At 43.1% G+C, this 20,951-nt stretch overlaps 1 protein-coding gene across 2 annotated transcripts in view; it reads left to right on the plus strand.

Annotated features, from left to right (window-relative positions):
- The first annotated feature begins 10,602 nt into the window (after positions 1–10,602).
- The window catches only part of MAML3 (mastermind like transcriptional coactivator 3), a 234,951-nt gene continuing 224,602 nt past the window's right edge, over positions 10,603–20,951 (plus strand). For both annotated transcript variants that reach the window (XM_088164141.1, XM_088164143.1), the window contains exon 1: positions 10,603–12,065. In XM_088164141.1, coding sequence (XP_088020267.1) covers positions 11,634–12,065 — 432 coding nt within the window. In that variant the 5' untranslated portion in view covers positions 10,603–11,633. The remainder of the gene's footprint in view (positions 12,066–20,951) is intronic.

Consider the following 20,951-nt stretch of genomic DNA (forward strand, 5'->3'; position numbering starts at 1 on the left):
CACCTTTCAGGCACCCATTTTTAAATAAGGCTATGGTGGGTTAGGTTCTAATGTGCCTTGTGTATTTAGTCAAAGGATGGTTATATCAGGTTTGCTGTCATTCTTCTTCGGTTTTTTTTGCTTTTTTTTAGTAAAATTATATTTCCTGAAGTGGTACTGAGAAAATGAGGGGTGAACTGAAAGTCTGTCTCGATTTTACAACATTGGAGTGTGACAGGACACTTCCTTCCTGGTGGTAGTGACACTGGTCTCTTCCCAAGAGAAACCATGTAGTCCAAGAATCCAGAGGGGAAAAAATCCACTAACACCAGCCTGACTCTGAAGTCTTGGACACACTCAAGAGGAGGGAAAACAACGTGTCAGTTTTCTACAACTGAAAAACTATTAGAGGTTGTACACGGAGGAAGGTTGTTGTACTGAAAATTTGGTAAACAGGTAGAATTATGCTGTGGAACTGATAGAATTGAAAAAATCCAAATGTGAAAACCTATCCAAGTATTTGGATGAAAACAGCAATGGTTTACTTGCTCTAGATCTTCTAGAATTTTATTTGGAGTATTCCCCACATAACAGGATGAGGAGTTTTAAAAACAAGCTGAAGAGCTGCAGAGGTGATGGGTGCTTTGGACATCCCTTTCTGAGTGTCTTTTACACTTCTTATTAAAGTAAACCAGTTAAATCACACAGAAATAGTTGCTGTTTATATTTATGTTAAGCCAACCAATCTTGTGTGTTTATCTTTTTTTTTTTTCAATTTGGCTCTTAATTTTTAGACAAAGCAGCGACTAAAAAGTATAGGTGAGTTTTACAGTATTTACACCACAGAAAGCAAGAATCCACATCCTTTTAAGGCAGATGTTGTTTAAACAGATGTAAGGATGCAGTTCTTTCTTGAAAGGGTTTATGAGAACCATCTGCATCAGGCACGTGTCTTGATTTATGTCACCAGATGAAAGACACCCCCTCTTGTGAGTCCCATTTAAGCCTTGAAATGACAGTGCATCACCGTGTGGTTACTTTCAAAGGATTCCAGCTATACAAAGTTTAGTATTTGTCAAAGAAAATAAGAATTAGGCATAAGGAGAAAAGCTAATCACAAAGAATTTGTTGTACAGAGTTAAGACTGCCCTTACTGAGGTAGTTCAGTGAAGTGTCACCTGGATTCATTTGGTATGGGAGGCTCCTGTTAGTCACCCAAAGCAACTGAGAGCAGGATTATGACAGATGAGAGGCTGCCACTTTTACTTTCATCCTTTTCTAATTTTTTTGTCTTTCGTGTGTATTTTTAGGTTTTCATTTGTATTTTTTATTGTTCAGGTTGAGCTCCCCCATGAAAAAGAAGGACTTGCAGTCTTCCTCACTGCCATGGGAGCAGACTGATAACATTTTCATTCCAAGCAGCACCCTGGAATTCATGGCAACAGGTGGGGCAGGGCTGCTGGCCCTGGCAAACATGTTTGAGATGCAGAGCTGCCTGCTCCACTCTGTGGGCATCCTGAGAGCTCCTGTGGTGCACAAGAAGTGGAGTTCAGCAGCAGCCCATGGGTGTGCAAGCTTCCCACTCACAGCCATCTCCATGCCTGCTCCATGGGTGCTGTGGTGGCTGCTGCATTGTGATTGCAGTAGATCCTGCTTTCGATTCCACTTTTCATTCTCTCTTTTCAGGGGTTGCATGAAGGTCCGAGCCTTCAGATCTGAACTTGCTGTTTTGTGATTCTGACGTTCCGATTTATTGATGTTTGATTTTTTTTCAACCTGACAAAACCTCACTTTTATTTTCTAATTCATTTTCCTTCTTTCTCTACAGTAAAATCTGCCAGTCATGGGAAATGACGTGAACAATTCTGTGGAGGCTAACCCAAGACTGCTGAACTCATTTTCATGCATGGCTAAATGCAGAATTGAACCTCATGCTCCAGAAGTGAAAGGTTATTGATTTTAGATAATTTTAAAATGATGCTCTAGGAGTTCATACAGCTACTGTCAGTCTAGTCTAATCCTGTTTTTTGTTGACTCTGCCCTTGAAAAGGCAGAGCTTTCTGTCAGTGATTTAGAGGAGAGGTTGGTTTTTAGTGCTGTGCTGATTCAGCACAGCAAAGAATCAGTGCATTAGCAAGGGCTGTGAGGGAATTTTAAATATTGGTAGAGAACCAAACTTCTACTGTTACTATGTCTTGGAGGTGAAATTCCAGTGTAATTACTGTACCAGGCAATGTGGGAGACCTGACAGCTCTCTGAGTCATAAGAGAGAAAAATGGAGAAACCTTGTATCCAGTTTTTGGCTTGTTAGTGTCACTGCTATAAAATTATGGTGTGCAAAATATAGGCCTATAGAGCTAGTATGCATTCTGCTGGACTCTTCATTTATTAAAAAAATGACGTGGGCAGCTGAGTAATAATTAACTCTGCCCATTCAGTCTCTTTGCACTTTATGGAATGATACTCTATAATCTTGAGGTCTCTTCTCGTTTTTTTTTTTTTTCTATCTGCACAAAGTTAAATGCTTTCATAAATACAATGTGCAACTTGGCTAGTTTTAGTGGATCATGAGGTGCCCTTATGCACAAAAAGCTCTCTAATATGTACATCCACCCAATGGTGTGATACTGACATAGAAATTGGAGTAGTAAGCCATCAAACACCAGGGAAACTCGACCAAAGAAAGGATTTTTTTTTTTTTTCCCCTTCAGCTGGCAATGTGCATAGTTGCACTTGGGACAAAAGTGGTAAAATGGGGTTAAGGGAGTAGCTGCTGGATATTCCAGCTTGAGATGATATGTGACACAGAACTTGCCTTGGTATCAAAATATTGCTAAAAAACTGGATGAGTAAAGTTGATTAATAGAAGAAATGGGAGTCAGACAGGTGAAGTGGAAAATGAAAGACTGTACATCTCACAGGACAAGAATTAAGCAAAAACCAAATCTATACATGTAGGTATTGATGCTATAGCCTGGAAAAGTTAACAATGCTATTATTTATTTCTCATTTTATGGGGTAGTGTTTATGAACTATCTGCAAAGATGGTGCTTTAGTGGTTTTGGTAGGTAGTGCTGGATTTCTCTAGATCATGTCCCACGGGTCATGGGAACATTGGTGAGCTCAAAGGCCCAACAGTGTCAATGTTGTGTCTGTATCACCTTATTCAATCAGAATGCCTTGATGGGCTATCAAATGCTAAACATGCTCAAAAAGCAAACAAGTCACCTTGAAATATCTGTTGCATGAAAATCACTCTATATGACATAGATACAACACAAATATTTGTTATGAACAGGTGAAAGAGGGACTGGAAACAAGGATGCAAACACCTTATCTGGGCATGTTCACCACATCAAATCAACTATAATAGTTATAACAGCAATTTGAAAGCAATGTCCCCAGTAATTTATGAAGTTTGGGGTCCTAATAAATAAAGGAGATGCCAATATAGGTAGCAGAGTGAAATGAAGAATCAGAGGTGCTGTCATTTGCTACTTCTCTGTTCTGTGGCTCATAAATGCTCTGCAAAGAGGAATGATGACACCCAGGTCTGAGAACCACATGCTAATAAATGCTAATCATTATCAGTGTATATTTCAGGCAAACTCAGGAATCAGACAGATACAAATGGACCCTCAATTATGTCTGGTTACATCCAGGAAAAACAGAAGTCCTTTTGCAGTTGTTTGTCTGTTTACCAGCCACATCTGCCCTATATATATAATTTGCACAATTATAATTGTGTATTCATTACAATGAATACATACACACATACATAAGCATATATCTGCATATATTCATGTATACCTTGCTGAACATTAAGATTGCTCTTTAAGAATAACCTAACACCCTTGGATTCCATATCTTTGGGGATCAATAGAGGTCAAAATGCCCACTGCTGTTGTGTTCATTTCATCATGGGGAGCTATGTGAAAGTGGGAAAGTTTACTAAGAACAGACAAAGAATTCCACACGAGACAATTAAATCCATGGAGGTAAGATGAAGTCTGCAGAAGGACACCCAACAGGCAGCAGAGTGCCAATGCACACTCTTATTTGGAAAAACACATGACATAGTGGGAAGGAAAGAAGGGGTTTGCTGAACTGAGAGGTCTGGAGAAAAGTAGAGTGGGATTGACTTTTTCCTGGCTCTTCTAATACAAGCATGAAGGATACTGGAAGATAGTAAAATCTTCATTCAAACAAACCAGAGGAACCAGTTCTTCAAACAGCCTGTGCTGACCTGTGGTGGTACTCCCCAAATAACTTTCTGGATCAAGGAATTTGTAAAAAGGCAAGGACAGACTAGAAAAAAACTTTGGAATAGATGCTGTAGAGTCCACTAATTAGATCAATCACATAACCTGACTTGAAAATGTTTGAAGGCTGGGAGACAGTATGTCCTTACACTGTTGTGTTTTTTCCTGAGGATCCATTCCTGTGGCTACTGTGGGAGATGGAGCACTGTGCTGGACCCGTGGTCTTAACCAGTAAGTTCATCTATAACCTTCTCAATGTACACCTAAGTCAGAATTAAATAAATTAAGTTATTAACAGCTTAAATATATTTATGGCTTTGTAACACCCTAAGTAAATGCAATGTTGTGAGAATTTAGGACCAGAAGAAACTTTAAGAACCTAATCCACCACTTTGTTCCATGGCAAAATCAATTACATTGGTGTCCTTAGTGACAAATTTGTCTAACCAGCTCCTAAAGCTTTCAATGATTGGAGACTCAATGGCCTCATGAGTAATCTATGTGAGTCTCACTATTCATACTATGAGGAGGATTTTTTTTCCCTGTCTAACTGGAATCTAATCAGCTGTTGTTTGCTGCAAACCCTTAGCTACAAGCATGAGCTAAGATTGGAGGTGTCCTAGACTTCTGAAGAATGTTGTCCAGTAACTTCCATGACTCTGGAAATAGCCTGAACACAGGCTTGGTTTTTAATGTAGCTAATAGTTTTTGTTTTTTGGCTTGGTGGTTTTTTTGTTTTTTTTTTTTGTTTTGGTTAATATGCCAAAGCATGGTCAGGGATTATTTCTGAATCCTTTTACCATTTTTCTTGTTATTCTAATGTCTTATTTCTTTAGCATTTTCTGGCTTCAGGTAAACTTTCCCTGAGAACACTTTCTAAATACAGCATGTTTTGACTTAGATGCAGCAAAACCTATTTCAAAGGTGTGTCCACAGAAAAAGTGGAAGAAAAAGATTTCTTTTAAAATGTTACTGAAAACCAGCATGTAGTATTTTCTTTCCTGTAAAGTCTAATTGTGGTTTTGCCTGTAATTCACTGAACTCTGTGTTTGAGATTAAATGTTTGAGCTTTCTGACATGATGCTACTCAGTTCAAGCAAACTCTGCTTCTTGCAGATGATCATTAATTGCATTCCCCATTCTCCTGGTACCCGACTTGAGAACAGAGTTCTGCCTGGCAGAAATGCTGAGCACCTACAGATCCAGCTGAAGTTGGTGTGGGCTGCTCTTATAAAACATAGTGTGCTCTGAGTTGTGTAAGCCTTTTATAAAAAATCAGCTCGATTGGTGCATTTTAGCAAAACCTCTTAAGCTTAATTTCCTTGTTCTCAGTCTCCAGTGAAAATCAGTTTATTGGTACGAGTGCACTCTGGAGCAGCAGTGATAGCCATTCTTACGAAATGAATGTCTATGAACAGGATTTAAATTAGTAAATAGTCATGAGATGATATGAGGAACTAAAAGGAAAAATAAGTGTTAAATAATCTTCTCATTGGTGAACACTCACAATTTTGTGAGTACAGAATGAAACGAACATCCTGTGAAAAAACCAGTGTGTAGCAATGTATTTGAAGACTTCAAATGCTGCGGATTGTGCAAAGAAGCCAACAAAAGATTGCACAAGTGCTTTGATTTTGGTGGTTTTAAACTCATTGCAAGGCTACAACCTCAGTGATGTACTTTCAATACAGGTTTGTAAATATATGTGATATAAAGGTTTATTTTCAGGTTGTAAAGTCTAGGAGTTTCAGTGAAACAACACTGTTGTTAGTCAGCACATTGGCCCAGGAGGAAAATATTGTATTTCTTTTTCTTGAAGAGGGAACTTACAAAAAAATTACCACTGTGGAAAATTACCCTTTATTTCTAGTTCCCTGTAATTCAAGAATTTATAAAAATGTTCCTATTTGATGTTGAACTTGATTGATTATGCCAAGGATTGCAGAACAATTTTCAGTTTCCCATATGAAGGAGGATGAATGATAGTTTTCAGTAGTTTCAGTCTATCTTCTGGCTCAAGAAATTCAAAGTGATCATGTTCATCCTGGAATTCTTATAAATGGCTGGTATCTATACAGGATTTGCCTTGGAGAAAAAAAAAAAATTCCCCTGACTACTTCCTCATTGCCAGAGTTGGGGATTTGATTTCGGTGATGGGGATTTTTTTGTTTATTGCCCTCTGTATCTCAATCCATTTGCCTGTCCTGTTACAATGACTAATGAACTGGGGCTTTCAGTGTTGGTCACAACTGGAAAGTTTTTGTAAAAATTCTGATTTTGATTCCCCGTGTTCTACAACTTGACATGTACAAGCTGAAAATGTGTTTTGAGGGTGTTTTGGTTTTGTTTGTATTTACACAGAGTGATCACTCCACTTCCTGCAGTGCCTTAAACCTCGGCCTTTTGCAATTTGAACTTGCTTTCTGATTTTCTCTGTTTCCCTTTCCTCCCTTTAGTCTTTTGTTCTTATGTCTCTCTGAAGCTTTGACTTTTTCCTTAACTATTTAGAGCAACTTTTTTTGCTCCAGACTCAGTTCATCCCTTGAAGAATCCCTACAGTTCTGGATATTCTGACAGTTGTAGCTTGTGGCCACCCCATGCTCCAATTCAGGAGAATTTTTGCCTTGCTGTAGTTGGATTTCATGAATGTTGTGGGGTTTTTAGTTTTCAGTGAACCCTCAATATATGGCATTGCTTTAACTATTCTCCAAATGACATTATTATTATTCTTTCAACTTTCAGCAGAAATCCTCTGAAACCCTTTTCAATATGTAAGAAAGCTGCTCCTTGCAGACCCAGGAAGTTCAAAGTTATTCAGTGAACACATTGTGGGGTTGCCTCCAGGTTTGCCTTCCAGCAGACCCCCGTTTCACCATGTATTCCACTGATTTAGAAATAAACAATTTAATTATAGTAAGATCTTCCAGAAAGTTTTCTGCCCAGGTGGGCACTCTGAAGGTTAATCTCTTGCCCTGCATGGTTTGAAACTTGCTGTCACAATGATTGGAGTTTCCAACCTGACTGGCAGTGCAAGGATCTAAATTGTGGTTTGTAATAGAGTGGGATTCCCGCTTGTCTCCTCACAGTGCTATTTTCCCTGCTGCCCATCGACTGAATAACCCTCTAGCTCAGTTGACCAAAGGAGAGTGGTATGTTACTCTGCAAAAGCATATTTTATGTATTTTTTAATGGAGCCCCTCCTACTAATATGACTAGCTAGATTATCTGTAAGGCTGTGCTTGTTCTGAAACCACTATTGATTAAATGCTGAGATGAAATTTTTTTTTAGAAGCTGTCATTGGAACATGCTTAGGCTGCACTTGCTGTCAGCTTAACAGTCATGTTTCTGTGTCTTCCTCTAAATTCCTCTCCCAGCTGGGCTCTTTCATATCTTAGCATTAAAATAGTTCCTTCCTAATTAGACAGATCTCTGTCATGATAATCATCTTGAGAACGTACGCTGTATTTTCATACGGCGTATCTTTTCACAGATCAGGCCTGTGCTTTATAATTTTTCAAAATCGTAACTCGCTGAATAGATCTCTCACCAAGCAATCATCTCCTGTAACTGGTAATTAGTGTCCTGTCAGCTGATATTGGTAGGCATTACTGTTCATCTGCTGCCATCAGCAAGTTCATCTTAGATCATTTAGAATTCTGATGGATTTGATTGTCTCCAAATTCCAGTTGTGAAGAGAGTGTTCCAAAGCTGATGTGCAAACAGGAGGAAAAAAAAAAAGTTATAGAGCAAATAAACACATTTGTGCATGCGAAGTGAATTTCTACAGAAGGGGTAAGTCCATGGTCAGAAAAGTAAGAGCACACACGATCATGAGTGAGCCTGTGCTTGTGTCTGACTACAGAACAGAGTTGTCTGGTCAAGGTTGTGAAGAACCTTGCTTTAATGACAGTAATCGGTAGTTAGAACAAAATTGAGATCTCTCTATTTCCCGCATTGCTCAGGCTATAATACAAGGGATTTGTTTTCTAGTTTTATTTTTTTTTCAGACTCGGAGGCCTAGCAGGAGTGTTGTCCTTCTCAAAAATTGGATTTAAATAGTTTGCTAAATAGCTCATTTTACTTCAGCTTTTTAGAAGCTGGTAATTGTTTATGTAAGTGTCCTTAAAATAAGCGATGCAAAAATGAACTGGGAAATCTTACCTCTATTATGCTATTTTACAATGGCACTCGATACTTGGCTTTAAAAGAAAAACCTCCTGTCAGAAGAAAATATTTAGTTAACTCTTAGGTGCTGGATGACAGCTGTAAAATAACAGAGGACAACTTCCACTTTTTAATGAAATGCCGATTCTGTTGATTGTCTTTAGATATAGGGGGGAGTGCCTTATCTTCTAAAACATTGTACTGTAGAATAATGCAAGAATCTCCACTATGCTGTTAAAATGAGTGGGGGAAATAAATGTATATTTGCTCAGCTTTGCTTCAACCTCAGCCAATGAAAAAATAGATTTTAATCAGAATCAAATGGTTTTTGAATGTATTCAGATGGAGGGGTTTTGTTGGCGGAGTTTTGTATTTTGTTTCTTTCTTCCTTGTTTTAGTTGGTTGGGATTTTATTTCCGCAAAACTGGTGATTTATTTGTTTGCAAAACTTCTAACACTAAGCAGCGGTTACTCCAAAACTTCTTTTACTCAAATCATCACCCTGGGGCTGTGCAGACTGGCAGAACCAAGATACATAGCTGAGAGATAAAAAATTCCTACTTTTTTAATGGGCTGAATTAAATTCTATAACAGTACAGCTTACACTTAAAAATTACCACGTCGACGGCTGCCAAAGTAATATACTGGAAGTTAAGGTGTGTTTGTGTGACTTCATAGAGATTGAAAAATTCTATTAATTGTAGTCATGGGAAAAGAAGACAACTTCTGTAAAATGCACAGAAAAAGAAGTTTGTAAGAAGATCACTGCTTTTACACGTGTTTCTGACCCTGTGGGTGTGAGAAACCATTCGGTTTTTGGGAGTCGAGTGCTGCCCAGCGCTCTGTGGAGCCAGGCTGCAGCACTGGAGCTGCGGGCTGCAGGGGGCACTGCGGAGGAATCCAAAAAGTGCTCGCTCTGAGTTAAATGTACTTCACAGCCCTCTGCCTCCCTGGCCTGATCGCATTTTCCATGTCAAATTATTATTAGTAGTATTATTTTCCTATTAATAAATGTTAATGTATTTATTAATATTAATAAAATAGCAATATGTAGTTTTAAACCTCAAATCCCTCCCCCTCTTCTTTTTCCCTCCTCTTTCTATTCTTACATTGAATCTTAACTATTCAATTCAATAGTTACCGGAGAGATTACAACACGTCCCCCGTCTCCAAACTGAGAGAGGCACGAATCTCTATAATTGACTCAGGATTGCAGTTTCCCCGCGTTCTTACGCTGCCTCTGAGCAGAGCTGTAATTCCCCCCTGCTTGTTCTGTGATAACGTAGTAATCGATGATCACGAAGAACTTTAACTATCTTCTCTGTGGTTCTCAAACTCACACTACAGAAAAGTTTTTTGGTTTTTTTTTCTGGGAGGAAGATGTGTTTGTTAATCCCAGCGTAGGGAAGGTACTAATTGCTATTTTGATTTGTCCGCTGTTATATTCCATCTCAACATGGTCATGAGTTGTGGCAATAGGCGTGAAATCAACCCCAAATTTCGTACTGCTGAGCGCTTAAAGAAGACAAAGACTGCTTTTTGCCGCTGTATCTTAGAAATAGTATCCTAAGCTAATCTGCAATGGCAAAAAACTGAACATGGTTCAAATCAGATTACATTACTAATGCGTGAGCTCCCAATTTTCTTTATATCAGCCTCATGTTAGAGAGCACGGGTGTCTCTCTGAGATAATTCTGTTCAATATGGGTGTATTTAAAAAATTACATCTGGAAGTGCATTTCTCATAGGGCTAGGTAGAAAACAACAATTTCCAGCGAGAATTACGGCTCTGCGAAACGCTTTAAAACCAGCTCTCCGCGCTGTTATTCTCGACCCATTAATCACCCGCGCTCCCTACGGAGGCAGCCGCCGCTCGCCGGGAAGAATGCTGCTGCCCGGCGTGTCGTGTTTCTGGCGCTGTTTAAAATAGCGAGTTCAGCCCCGTGCCGGGGAGGCGCAGGGCTGCGCGCCGCGCTCCCAGCCATTCATTATGCAACAGTTGACACCCGGCGGGAAGGCGGCACACGCCGCTGGCCCGCGGGCTGCCCCCGGAGCCGGGCAGGGCGCTCCGGTGCTCCGGGAGGAGCGGCAGCGAGCCCGCGGGGCCGGCAGGTGCCGGGCCGAGCTGGCCGCGGTGGCCGGGAAGCGCCGTGTCCGCTCCTGCTGGGCGCCGTCCGTGCCGGGTTTTGCACCTTGTCCCCGGGCCTGCCTCTCGGCCCGCAGGAGCCGCCGCCGCCGCCGTGTTTACCGAGCGCTCCTGTCCTGGTATCACTCCGCTGGCATGGAGGAGGAGGAGGAGGTGCGCGAGGAGAGCGTTTGATCATTGTGATGGTGGCAGGAGGAGCAGCAGCCGGCACGGCACAGCAAAGCGCTAGGCTGTATCAGCTCGGCGTTTGGCAGAGACTTCAGAGCGCTACTTTCTTTTTTTTTTTTTTTTTTTTTTTTCTTTTTCTCCAGCTCGGTCCGGATTGTTCATGTGTTTACTTCCCCCAGCCCGAGGATTTGCTATTTAGGTTCCTGTTGAAATGCAACTGAGCAGCCAAAGTACTTTGCGAACGCGGTGCGGCATAAACACCAAAACTTTTTTCCAGAAGGAAAATACAATAAGCAAGCGGCTTTGCCTGTCTTTTGATGCCGTGGAGTGCGAGTGAGTGTGCCGTGTGTGCCCGGCGTGTGCCCGTGCTCGGATGTGTGTGTGCGAACGTGCGTGTGAACGGGTGTGGATGCGTGTGCATGTGGAGGGGCGCGTGGTTCTCCTTATCCATGGGGAGAGAAGGCTTTTGGCAAAATCTCCGGAAATCTCACGGAATCTGTTCTGAAATAATGGATTATAAAAAAGAAAGAGGAGGAAAGGAACTGGTCTGATATCTCCTGGAGTTTGCTAAGCCGAATTGCTGCTGCTGCTTAGTTTGTTGTGCTTTGTGTGTGTGTGTGTGTGTGTGTGTGTGTTTGTTGGTTGTGTTGCTGGCGATAACCTTTTAGCACCTTCTCTATTTCCCTCCCCCCTTCCCTCTCTCTTTTTAATGTTTTGGAGCTTCTCGAGAGGGATTGGCTGGGGGAAAAGAGAAACATTTGCTTGGGATCGCTGTTTCCCTGATACATGATGGTGCCCCCTTCCCCCCCCTCCCCGGTTCTCTAAAAAGTATCCCATCAGGACCCCAGAGGAGACTGTGTGTGTGAAGTGTAGGATAAAAAGTTCTTCCAAAATAGTGTGCGCGGGGACCAGGATGGGGGATTTTGCAGCCCCCGCTGCCGCCGCGAATGGCAGCAGTATTTGCATCAACAATAACCTGAACAGCAGCCTCAGCGGGGCCGGGATCGGGGTGAGCAGCGCTCCCCACGGCCCTCCTGCCGCCGCTCCCGGTAACAATACCGCCAACAGCGGCGGCATTCCCAAGCACAGCACGGTGGTGGAGCGGCTGAGGCAGCGCATCGAGGGCTGCCGGCGGCACCATGTCAACTGCGAGAGCAGGTACCAGCAAGCCCAGGCGGAGCAGCTGGAGCTGGAGCGCAGGGACACGGTGAGCCTCTACCAGCGGACCCTGGAGCAGAGGGCCAAGAAAACGGGCGGCAGCGGCAGCAAGCAGCAGCACCAGAGCAAACAGCAGCAAGATGCCGAGCCCGCCACGGCGGAGCAGAGGAACCACACGCTGATCATGGTAAGGGGATGCGGGGCGGAGGGGTGGGCTCTCCAACTCCGCGTCGCTCGCCGGGATGAGCTGGAGGTCGTGGCTTGTCAAGGGGGAAAGCGGGGCTCGGCTCAACTTTGGCGGTGGCAGGGTCTGCCGGGAGCTGCCGGGACGCTTCGCAACTTCTCACGGGCTGGGCTGGAGGGAGCTTTTTTTTCCCCCCCTTCGGAAGGGTAGAAGTGCTCTGGGCTAAGGGGGAAGGAGCGGTGCCAGGCGGGCTGCCGAGAGCCGGGGGAGGGTTTTGTGTGTGCGTGCGTGCGTGTTTCGCCACGGCTTCCCCGTGCGGGGGGCTGGCCGCCTTTAAATCCCGCCGCGGAGGAAGGTGGAAGGTGACTCCGCAGGCTGAGCTGGCGGCTGGAGGAAAAGTTAGGCAGGATTCTCGCTTGGGCTGCCCCGGCGTGCGGCAGCCCGGCTCCCCACGCGAGCTGAATCGCTTCCCAAAGTTTCCTTGGGATTTAAGGAGCTTAGCGAGGAGCGGAGGGGGGGGGGAAAGGGGGCGGAGGCTGAGCCGGTAGGAGCGTAGCGGCAAGTAGGAAGCGGAGTTTCCCACTCCCAGGCTGCACCGATGATGAATAATAAGAGGAGGTGCGGGGGGAGCCGGGCCCTGAGCCCCGGCAGAGCCTTATTTACAGTGGTTCTGGTGACGGGGCTGGCGGTGCTGGTCCTGTGGCTGCTCCCGGGGAACACGCGTGTGTGTCCTGACGTGTCCCCGCGCCGGGGCGGGAGTGCCCGGGGGCGGGCACGGGGCAGACGGGTCCTCGCCGTCTGCCGGGCGCACAATGGGCGGTGGAGAGCGCCGGGGAGGAGGAGGAGGAGGAGGAGGAGGGGAGGTGCGATGGCAGCGTGTGGTTTACAAGCTTCGCACGTCCCTCCCTCTCGCCTTCCCCCGCTGCGCGGGGAGGCGCGGCCGTGCGGGAGGGTCCGGCAGGGCGGCAGCTGCTGCCGGCCCCCGCCGGGGGAGGTCTGTGTGACAAAGCGGAGGGGTGGCCGTCCTTCCTCTCTCCCCTCCCGTCCGTCCGAGGAAGGAGCCTTGTGTTTCTGCCTAGCCCCGGTTCGGTGCCGGGCAGCACCCTTGCCGCTGCCCCCAGCCCTGCTTCCTCACCGTGGGGCGGCTGAAAGGGAGGTGGGGATGGCTTCGCAAAGCGACAAACAAAAGCTGAGCGCTGCCCCCGCCTCCCTGGCCTCGGGAGCAGCCCGGCGCATCCCGGGCAGGCCGGAGGGAGGCGGGGATGCGCAGGGAGCGGGGCCGGGGGGAGCGCGGGCAGCGGCCGCACAAAGCGGCGGGGGCGGCGGGATGTGTGCGTGTGCGCCTGGCAAACAGGAAGCGCAGCGACCTCACTGACATCTTGTTGCTTCCCTGATGTTACCAGCCAGGCAGAACCGTGTTTCTCTTCCTTCTGGAGCCTTTCCTCCGGACCCAGGCTTTTAAATACAGCCGCAGTACTTTGCCTCGGCTTACACCTCCTCCCGGGGCAGCAGCAGAGTCATTCCCTAAATGAGCAGGGACTCTCTTCTCCTCAGCCCAAATGTCCTCAAGTCCCTTTTAACATCTCACAAGATGCAAGATCCTGTTTCCACAAGACGCAGGCAAGGGGCTGGAGGCTTAGGAGACATTCTCAGGATGACTTCTCTGCAGGGCTGTGTCCCCATCCAGCTCCAGAGCAGCGCGGATGCTCTCGGGCCTGGGCTGGGGATAGGTTGTCCTTTCCCCTTATTCCCCTTATTTAATGCTGAAATATTAAAGCCAGGATTTTTTTTGATAAGAAACTGATTGGTTTTGCTTTGAAGATGCGGGACAGAAAGCCAAAGCTATAATGTGAAAGTTGTAGAAACAAAATAACAAAAGGAGGAAGTGAAGTTTCAGCTCTCGCTGTTGCTGGATTCTTTATGGTTGGGACATTTGAAGAGCTGAGAGTTGCCTAGTTAAGGGGGAGTTTGCGATGAAATTCACCGTAACTCAATTCCTGTGCTATGATCTTCATGTTATTGAAATATACTCAATGTGCTCTATGCTTTTAGTCTTAAAAACATAATTTCTACTGCCTTATTGCAAAAAAAGAGACCCATTTCCATTTTTTGAAAGAAAATACACAAATGTTGCTAAAAAATCTAGGTACATCACCTGCTTTGTTTCTCTTGTAGAGTGTTAATTATGATTTTTGACTTATGTCTAAGAACATTGGGGAACATCCATGGGAACATTAAAGTAATACTTAAAACCCAAGAAATTACTCTTTTTAAAGCAGTTGAAAAATATTTTCTCCGAGATATTTATGCTTTTTGCAATAAAACAAAATGCAAGCTCCCAAACTTCTTAATTTCTAACAATCATAACAGTATGGTAAGTTTATGTGCATCATAATTTTTATTTAGCAAAACAATTCAATTTAATTTAACCTTTTTCCTTATTTTTAAAAAAGGGGAAAAGTTAAGTACATTTAGAGGTTTTCTCCCTTACTTTATTCTCTGGTAAACTCCAGTGGAGAGTTTTACAGAGGAACAGTCATAGATCTGCTACTGCTTTTCTTTTCACACAAAAATAATTAATATATTTCCCCCTCATATTATTAAACTGCATGATTTGGAAAAGAAGGTATTGGGATGAAATGACAACAAACACAATGAGGACAGCAAGAAACGCTTTTTTTAATTTATTTTTTTTTTAAATCAAAGCAAATTAAAGGAAAATATAATCTCTTTCTATGTGTGTGTGTACATGTCCTCCAAACTGAGAGATGCTGAGAAGGGAGGGGAGATGTGTTTAATCCAGGCAAACCCTCCCAGAACCTGGTACTGAGACATGCTGAGCACCCTTCAGCAAGCTGGCTAAAAAACCCCAAAAGCATCTTCAGAGGACAATCATTTCAAGGCATGCACTCTGATTTTCTTCACTGGATGGAGTAGAAGGGATGCAGTTTGCACAGCGGTTCTTGTCGCCACCCCCACAATTTGCAGCCTCCCTCCCAGGGTTCATGGAAAGCACTGTGCAGTTCCCACTGTTCAGGGCTCTGTATCAGCTGAGAAGAGGTTGTCAATGGAAGCCTTTTGTTAAAATGGGGTGTGGGAGCACAGGCTTGGCTGTATTTCATGAGTTGCTGATCTACCCTGAATTTGTGTCTTGTTAGAGAGAAAGTTTTCACTTGCTGAGTTTTGAAATACCTGGATTTATAACGACTTCAGCCTCTTCTATTGAGGAGAGCAGTGGGTTACACAACTGGTTTGCTCACACACAGGCATAGATTGGGGTGTGCACAGAAATTAAAGTAGTTTATAAATGTCTGTGGGGACCTTTTCCCCTCACTCCAGTTCAACCTGGCAAAAACCCAAAGTTGTTTTCTGTGATTTTGAGTTGGATTATTAAAATGCTGTACCAGTCTGGCTTTCAGAGGAAGTATTGGGAAAATTTGCAATTCATCCAAAACTCTGCTGCTCATCTTTGGATTGGTTCCAGGAAATATCAACACATTATATCAGTTCTTTGGTTCTTTGTGAGCTAATCTGCTTGCTTGTTTCCTTCTTTCAGTGCAAGAGTCTCCTTGGCTCTGCACCCATGTTATTGTGTGGGGTTCAGAGGTTGCAAGTGTGTGCGTACACACACGTTTTATATAGAATAAATAATGTATATTTCGTGTATAATAGCCAAATACATAACAATAACTGCAAATTATATCACTTATTTTCTTATCCCTGTGACTGTTCTTTCTTACCATGAATTTTTTGTCCAGTGATGTGTAATTATCACATTGCTCTTTTAGTGCACGTTTATTTGCATCTGAGCTCTCTTGTGAACTATAAATAGGCTAGAGCTACTTTTTCCTATTTTAAGACTCTTCAGGATTTTTATTTTAAATTTAGCATTATTGTGGGTTTGATAGCCACTGTCTTACTCTCCATTTCTAGCCTTAAATCTAGTTCTTAGGAAATTGTGTTTTAAGCACGTAAACCTAAAATGTTATTTAGGTCAGAGAAATTAACGACAGAAGTCAAATAACCTATTAGATCATCTTTTCTGTTCCCCTGCCAAAGCATCCTATGCCAATCCAGAATTAGTTTAAAGTCAGAGAGAACACGGCTGGAAACACAGGGTATTTTCCAGCCCTGCCCTTTACCCATTCTGGGCTAACTCACTGCCTTCCAGAAGGGAATGATCACACTGCACTTCTACCTGAGGGAAGGAAAATGGGCAGGCCACTCCTTTCAGCTTTCTCTGTGTAGGGACAGAATGACACATCCAGAATTTTAGAAATCTGCTTATATGTCTTCCTTGTTGGTAGACATTCCACCACAGAAAAGTAGCTCCTCCCTCCACCTGAGTCTCTTTTTTTATTGAAAAAGGTATCCAGAGTGAAAAGTGGAACATCTTCATTTGTCTTAGTGATTCACGGATAATGCCAGTATTGGAACTGAGAATGTTGTCAGGCTTGTGACTAGTTTGTTTAAGCTTACATCTGCTGCATTTAATATGTACTTGTGCATATGTTCACAAAAGTGAGCACATTTCTTGTGTTCTTTCTTGTGTAATATTTCTGTTCAACTTACTTTATAGGTGCTTAGGAGTTCATCACTCACACTCTAGGAAAAGTCTATTTCTGTGGCATTGCAAAGATGAAGAAAGAAGATAATTTTTTTAGATGTTTTATTTTCCACGAAAAGGTCAAATGCTTGTAGTCCTTACTCATGCCTGATGACTAAGTAGGATTAAGCATCTCTTTGGTTAATAAGCTATGTCTGATCTTGCTCACACGGGGTAAAGTCAGTAGTAAATACACAACAGGGGTGATACCAGAATTAAATCCCAGGCCAGCAATGCTCCTTCTCTTTCGTAAGCATCATAGAAGGAGTCATTGTGTAACCCTTTTTATTTTCCTTTTTCTATTAGGGTGGATCTCTGTGTCTTTCTTACTCCACAGGCCTCTCCCATTTGTTTTCTCCTTTTCATACCAACTGGCTCTTGATGCGCCTGTGTGATTACTGTCCTTTAGGACAAGGAGTTTTTGTGCTGACCTCCTTTTGCAGCTAGTCAGCACAATAGGTTTCAGTTTAGCAAACTGAAAGGAATGAAGAGACTCTTCACTTCAAGCACTGCTAGCCTCTGATGACCTTTAATGCTCTGATGGAAAGTGTGTCCCTTTCAAAGGCAGTGGCTTGGGTTATTACATGCTGGAGCTGGAGCAGGGCAAGTTGTATTTTGACATAGAGTATCCAGTCGTAGTGAAAGCTCAGCTTCAGATTGACCAAACAGAATGTGTTGAAAGTCCTGCAGTGAAGTTCTAGGCATTGTTAACTTCAGGAAGAATAGCTTTGTCTGGAACACATCAAAAACTTGTTCTGCTAGCGCAGCGCCAAAAATATTAACGTGCGATTGTGTCAGGACAATTGGTTGCATTTAGGTTAACCTCAATTTACAGTAACTTGACCTAAAGCTTAAGGCTTCACAAATGGCTTCAGCTGGTGTAACCCGAGCTGCCAGCACTGAGGAAGTCTCCTCTTTCCTGCTCTTGTTGGGGACTGCGTTTGCTTGCTCGTGTATCCCCATGGCCAGTGAGTTCACTGAGCAGGTAGGGAGGGCAGACACACTTCTCCCTTTTCTTCTGGGTTAGTTTTTAGCTGGATCAGATCCATCACTTGTTTGACTGTCCCTCCCGTGGGTAGCACAGTCTTACAACATCTTAATCCTCTTGTGAAATTCAACCCTTATCCCAGGATAAACATCTGGGACCTCTTAGTTCAAACATGCTTACCTGGTAGCCATACATTGAACCTCAGCTAAGTCACACCTGCTGTCAGTGCACAACTCTGCACTGAAACGGGGGAGGCTGTATGCAGCAAAGGAGTCAAAGGTTCATTTTTATTTAAACACTTGCATGTATAAGGCACTTGGTTGCATATTACTCCAATATGTATAATTCATATGAGAGATGTGCTTGGATTAGCAGGGGTTTAAGAACAGGCCTGACAGCCAGGAATTGCTGACTGGAAATCCTTCGAGTGTGTTGTTCTGTGAATTGAAATGTGAGGTACAGTCTCTGACTGGAGTTATGAACCTGTAAGCAGTTTTGCAGTCTGGGATCTCACAGGCTGCTCAGATAAGCAGCATGCTTCTACATTCAGTGGGAATTTGGGAGCCTTAACAATTTGAAATATATATTTTCCTTGTTTGTCTAAGCTGGTGAATCACAAAATCATGTAACTTTGATTGTTCTTTTGCTTCTCTCTTACTTATTCTAGTTTCCCAATGTTTGTAACTCAAAATGTTTGTCACTACACACTGCTCCTGTTTGCTCTCTGAATACTTGAAACTCAGTTTCATAGGGCTTAAGAGAAAATGTCTTTTTAAACTTGCAGTAGTTAATAAGATTGCAACTGCTGAAATTCCGTGCTTACAGGAAGGGCTGTCTTCTTTCAAGACTTCCCTCTTTCAGGGTGATTTTGTTTGCCTCCACACACCAATAAAGCTGGTAAGGGGATAAGAATACTTCAGTCTTCAGTTGACCTGAGAGAAGTGTGTTCCCAGAGCAACTTTGCATTTTCCAGAAGTTTGTGAAAGTGCTAAAGCCAATGCTGCAGTGCTGTTGGTAGCACAGAAAATCTATCACTGTTTGCTCACTGTCATTCATCACAACCACAGCACACACAGAGTAGGAAAGAGGTTTGAATTTATGACCTTCAGGAATAAACAGAAAGATCAACAGGTCAAGGTGGTTTTTTCTTTTTTCTTTTTTTTTTTTTTAATCACTTTCTGTAGGGTTTTCATATAAGGCTCTGTAGTGTCCTATAAGTTCTCAGCTCTCATCAGCTGAGGCTTGGGGGAGTTGTGCTTTCACTGATGGAAGGTGGGGCTGTGCCTCTTCCCCTCCTCCTGTCTTCACTTTTCTGTCTCCTCCCTACATTACTTTTACCATGTGCCATACAGAAACACTTCAGGTTTCACAAAACAATTCAACTTCGTTTTCCTCTGCTCTTCAGATTCAGAGGAATAATTGCTCAGTGCTGTAGTGAAGGTGTAGTTTTTCTGCATCTTGGGCCAATTCAGAAAGTCCTTGGCCATTGTGTACCTTGAAAAAGAGCAGAGAATTGGTTTTTAGCCTTACTCTGACCCCAGGCAGCACCACAGCCAAGAAGCCAACATGCCTATGGATGTGTGTTTGTAGAAACCAGTACCTGTACTTACACATTGATTTTTAAACTCTACTCCAAGGCAAAGTGGAAAGATTTATGATCAATTTCAATGGTGAAAGGGGATATAATAAAAAGTCCAACTAGTTTAAGAATCACTGATACATATCCATTTTCTATATTTTCATCCTCTTTCTCTTTCCTTTAGCTCATATCTAATCTTCTGTGATGATTTGGCACTTCTGCATTGTGTTTCATCTGAAGGAGGAAGGGAGGTGGCTATGGCAAATGAGATTGTAGAAGAGTTCTGGAAAGTATAGAAGTTTTTTAATCATTTTGATAGTTCCTTACATTAAGGAAGCACTTTGGCAAAAGAGAAATTGTTGCGTTCCTTACCCCTTCTGTTTATGCAAAATATGGAATTTCAGACTCTCTACCATCTGCAAAAATGGTAGACTTTATGAAAGGCAGTGAGACTTTAAATCTGACTGCCTTACCTTGCACTAGTTGCCTGTGGACTGCTAAATGGATTGTTCCATTTTTGCTGTGATCTGTGCTGCTGTTCCTTTTTGTCTTCAGAGCTGGTGGCTGTTCTGGTTTCTCTGGATTGCATTCCAGTGCATAACTGAGGCAGCAGAGAGAAAACTGCTGTTGACATTAAATAACCGATTTTTAATGATGTTTTCAGCAAGCAGGTTGCTATTCACTATACCTGTCTTTAGTTGTCATCAAAGCAGGTGATGTAGCTTTGAAGGGTTTAGTGGACTCATGCAGAAGGCTGTAGATTTCTGAAACTGAATGGGGGTCACATTGTTTGAAATTGGCTGAAGTGTTCTGATATGTAATCCATGGCTGGATGTGAAGCAGTGGTTCAAAATAATCTGTAGGTTCTTCTATTATTGCACGTTTCTGGGCTGAGCTTGCAGTCCTTGCCTTCCAGTAAAAGTGGAGATATGATGCTGAGGTGGCAGTGCTCCTTTATTTCTTTTTTTTTCCCCCTAATTTATGCCAGGTAGTTTGTACACTGAAAGCTTTAAAGGCTGGATTGCTGCAATTCTGAAAATTTACCTCAGAGAATTTGACTTTACATTTTCTCACCTCATAGGATTTTGCTGGAGCTTATTTTTTCTAACCCGTTTTAATATGTATTCTACATCATGCAAAACAACAACAACAAAAACCCGCTTATTTTCTCTCCTCCATTTAATTTACAACAAAACAAAACCACTTTCTGGTCACAGTAAGGTTTACTGCCCTGCTCAGTAATACTTTTGCTGTGGAAAACGTCAGCAGTGGGTAGGGGGGGATAAAGAATTGTGAATGTAGAAGAGAAAAAATAAAATTATTTTGACTAGTAGCATTGAAATTTTCACCAATAACTGTGCTAAATTGTCTATTTATAGCCAGACGGGTTTTGGGAAGTTAGGCATGGAGAATATTTTTCTCCTCTTAATGGTGTCTTCACGTGGTTCTGCTTTGGGATTAATTAGACGAAGCAGCTGAAACAAATTAACATTTTGCTGCCATAAAACAGGGCTGCAGTCCCATACCTACGGTCTGCCTTTGGTACTAATGTAGGAGCAGAATTGGCTGCCTAGGAGGAGAATCGTGGGGTTTTTTTTCAGGTGTAAGGTGAAGGTACATTGTGCCGTACCGGGGAAGATGGACTAGAGGAAAGGAGAGGCAAAAGGTCCCACGGAGTTTGCTTTAAACTTCAGTAGCTCTTGTAAACAAGTTGAT

Source organism: Sturnus vulgaris, chromosome 4 (assembly GCF_052056855.1).
Source record: "Sturnus vulgaris isolate bStuVul1 chromosome 4, bStuVul1.hap1, whole genome shotgun sequence".
NCBI classification, from domain to species: Eukaryota; Metazoa; Chordata; class Aves; order Passeriformes; family Sturnidae; genus Sturnus; species Sturnus vulgaris.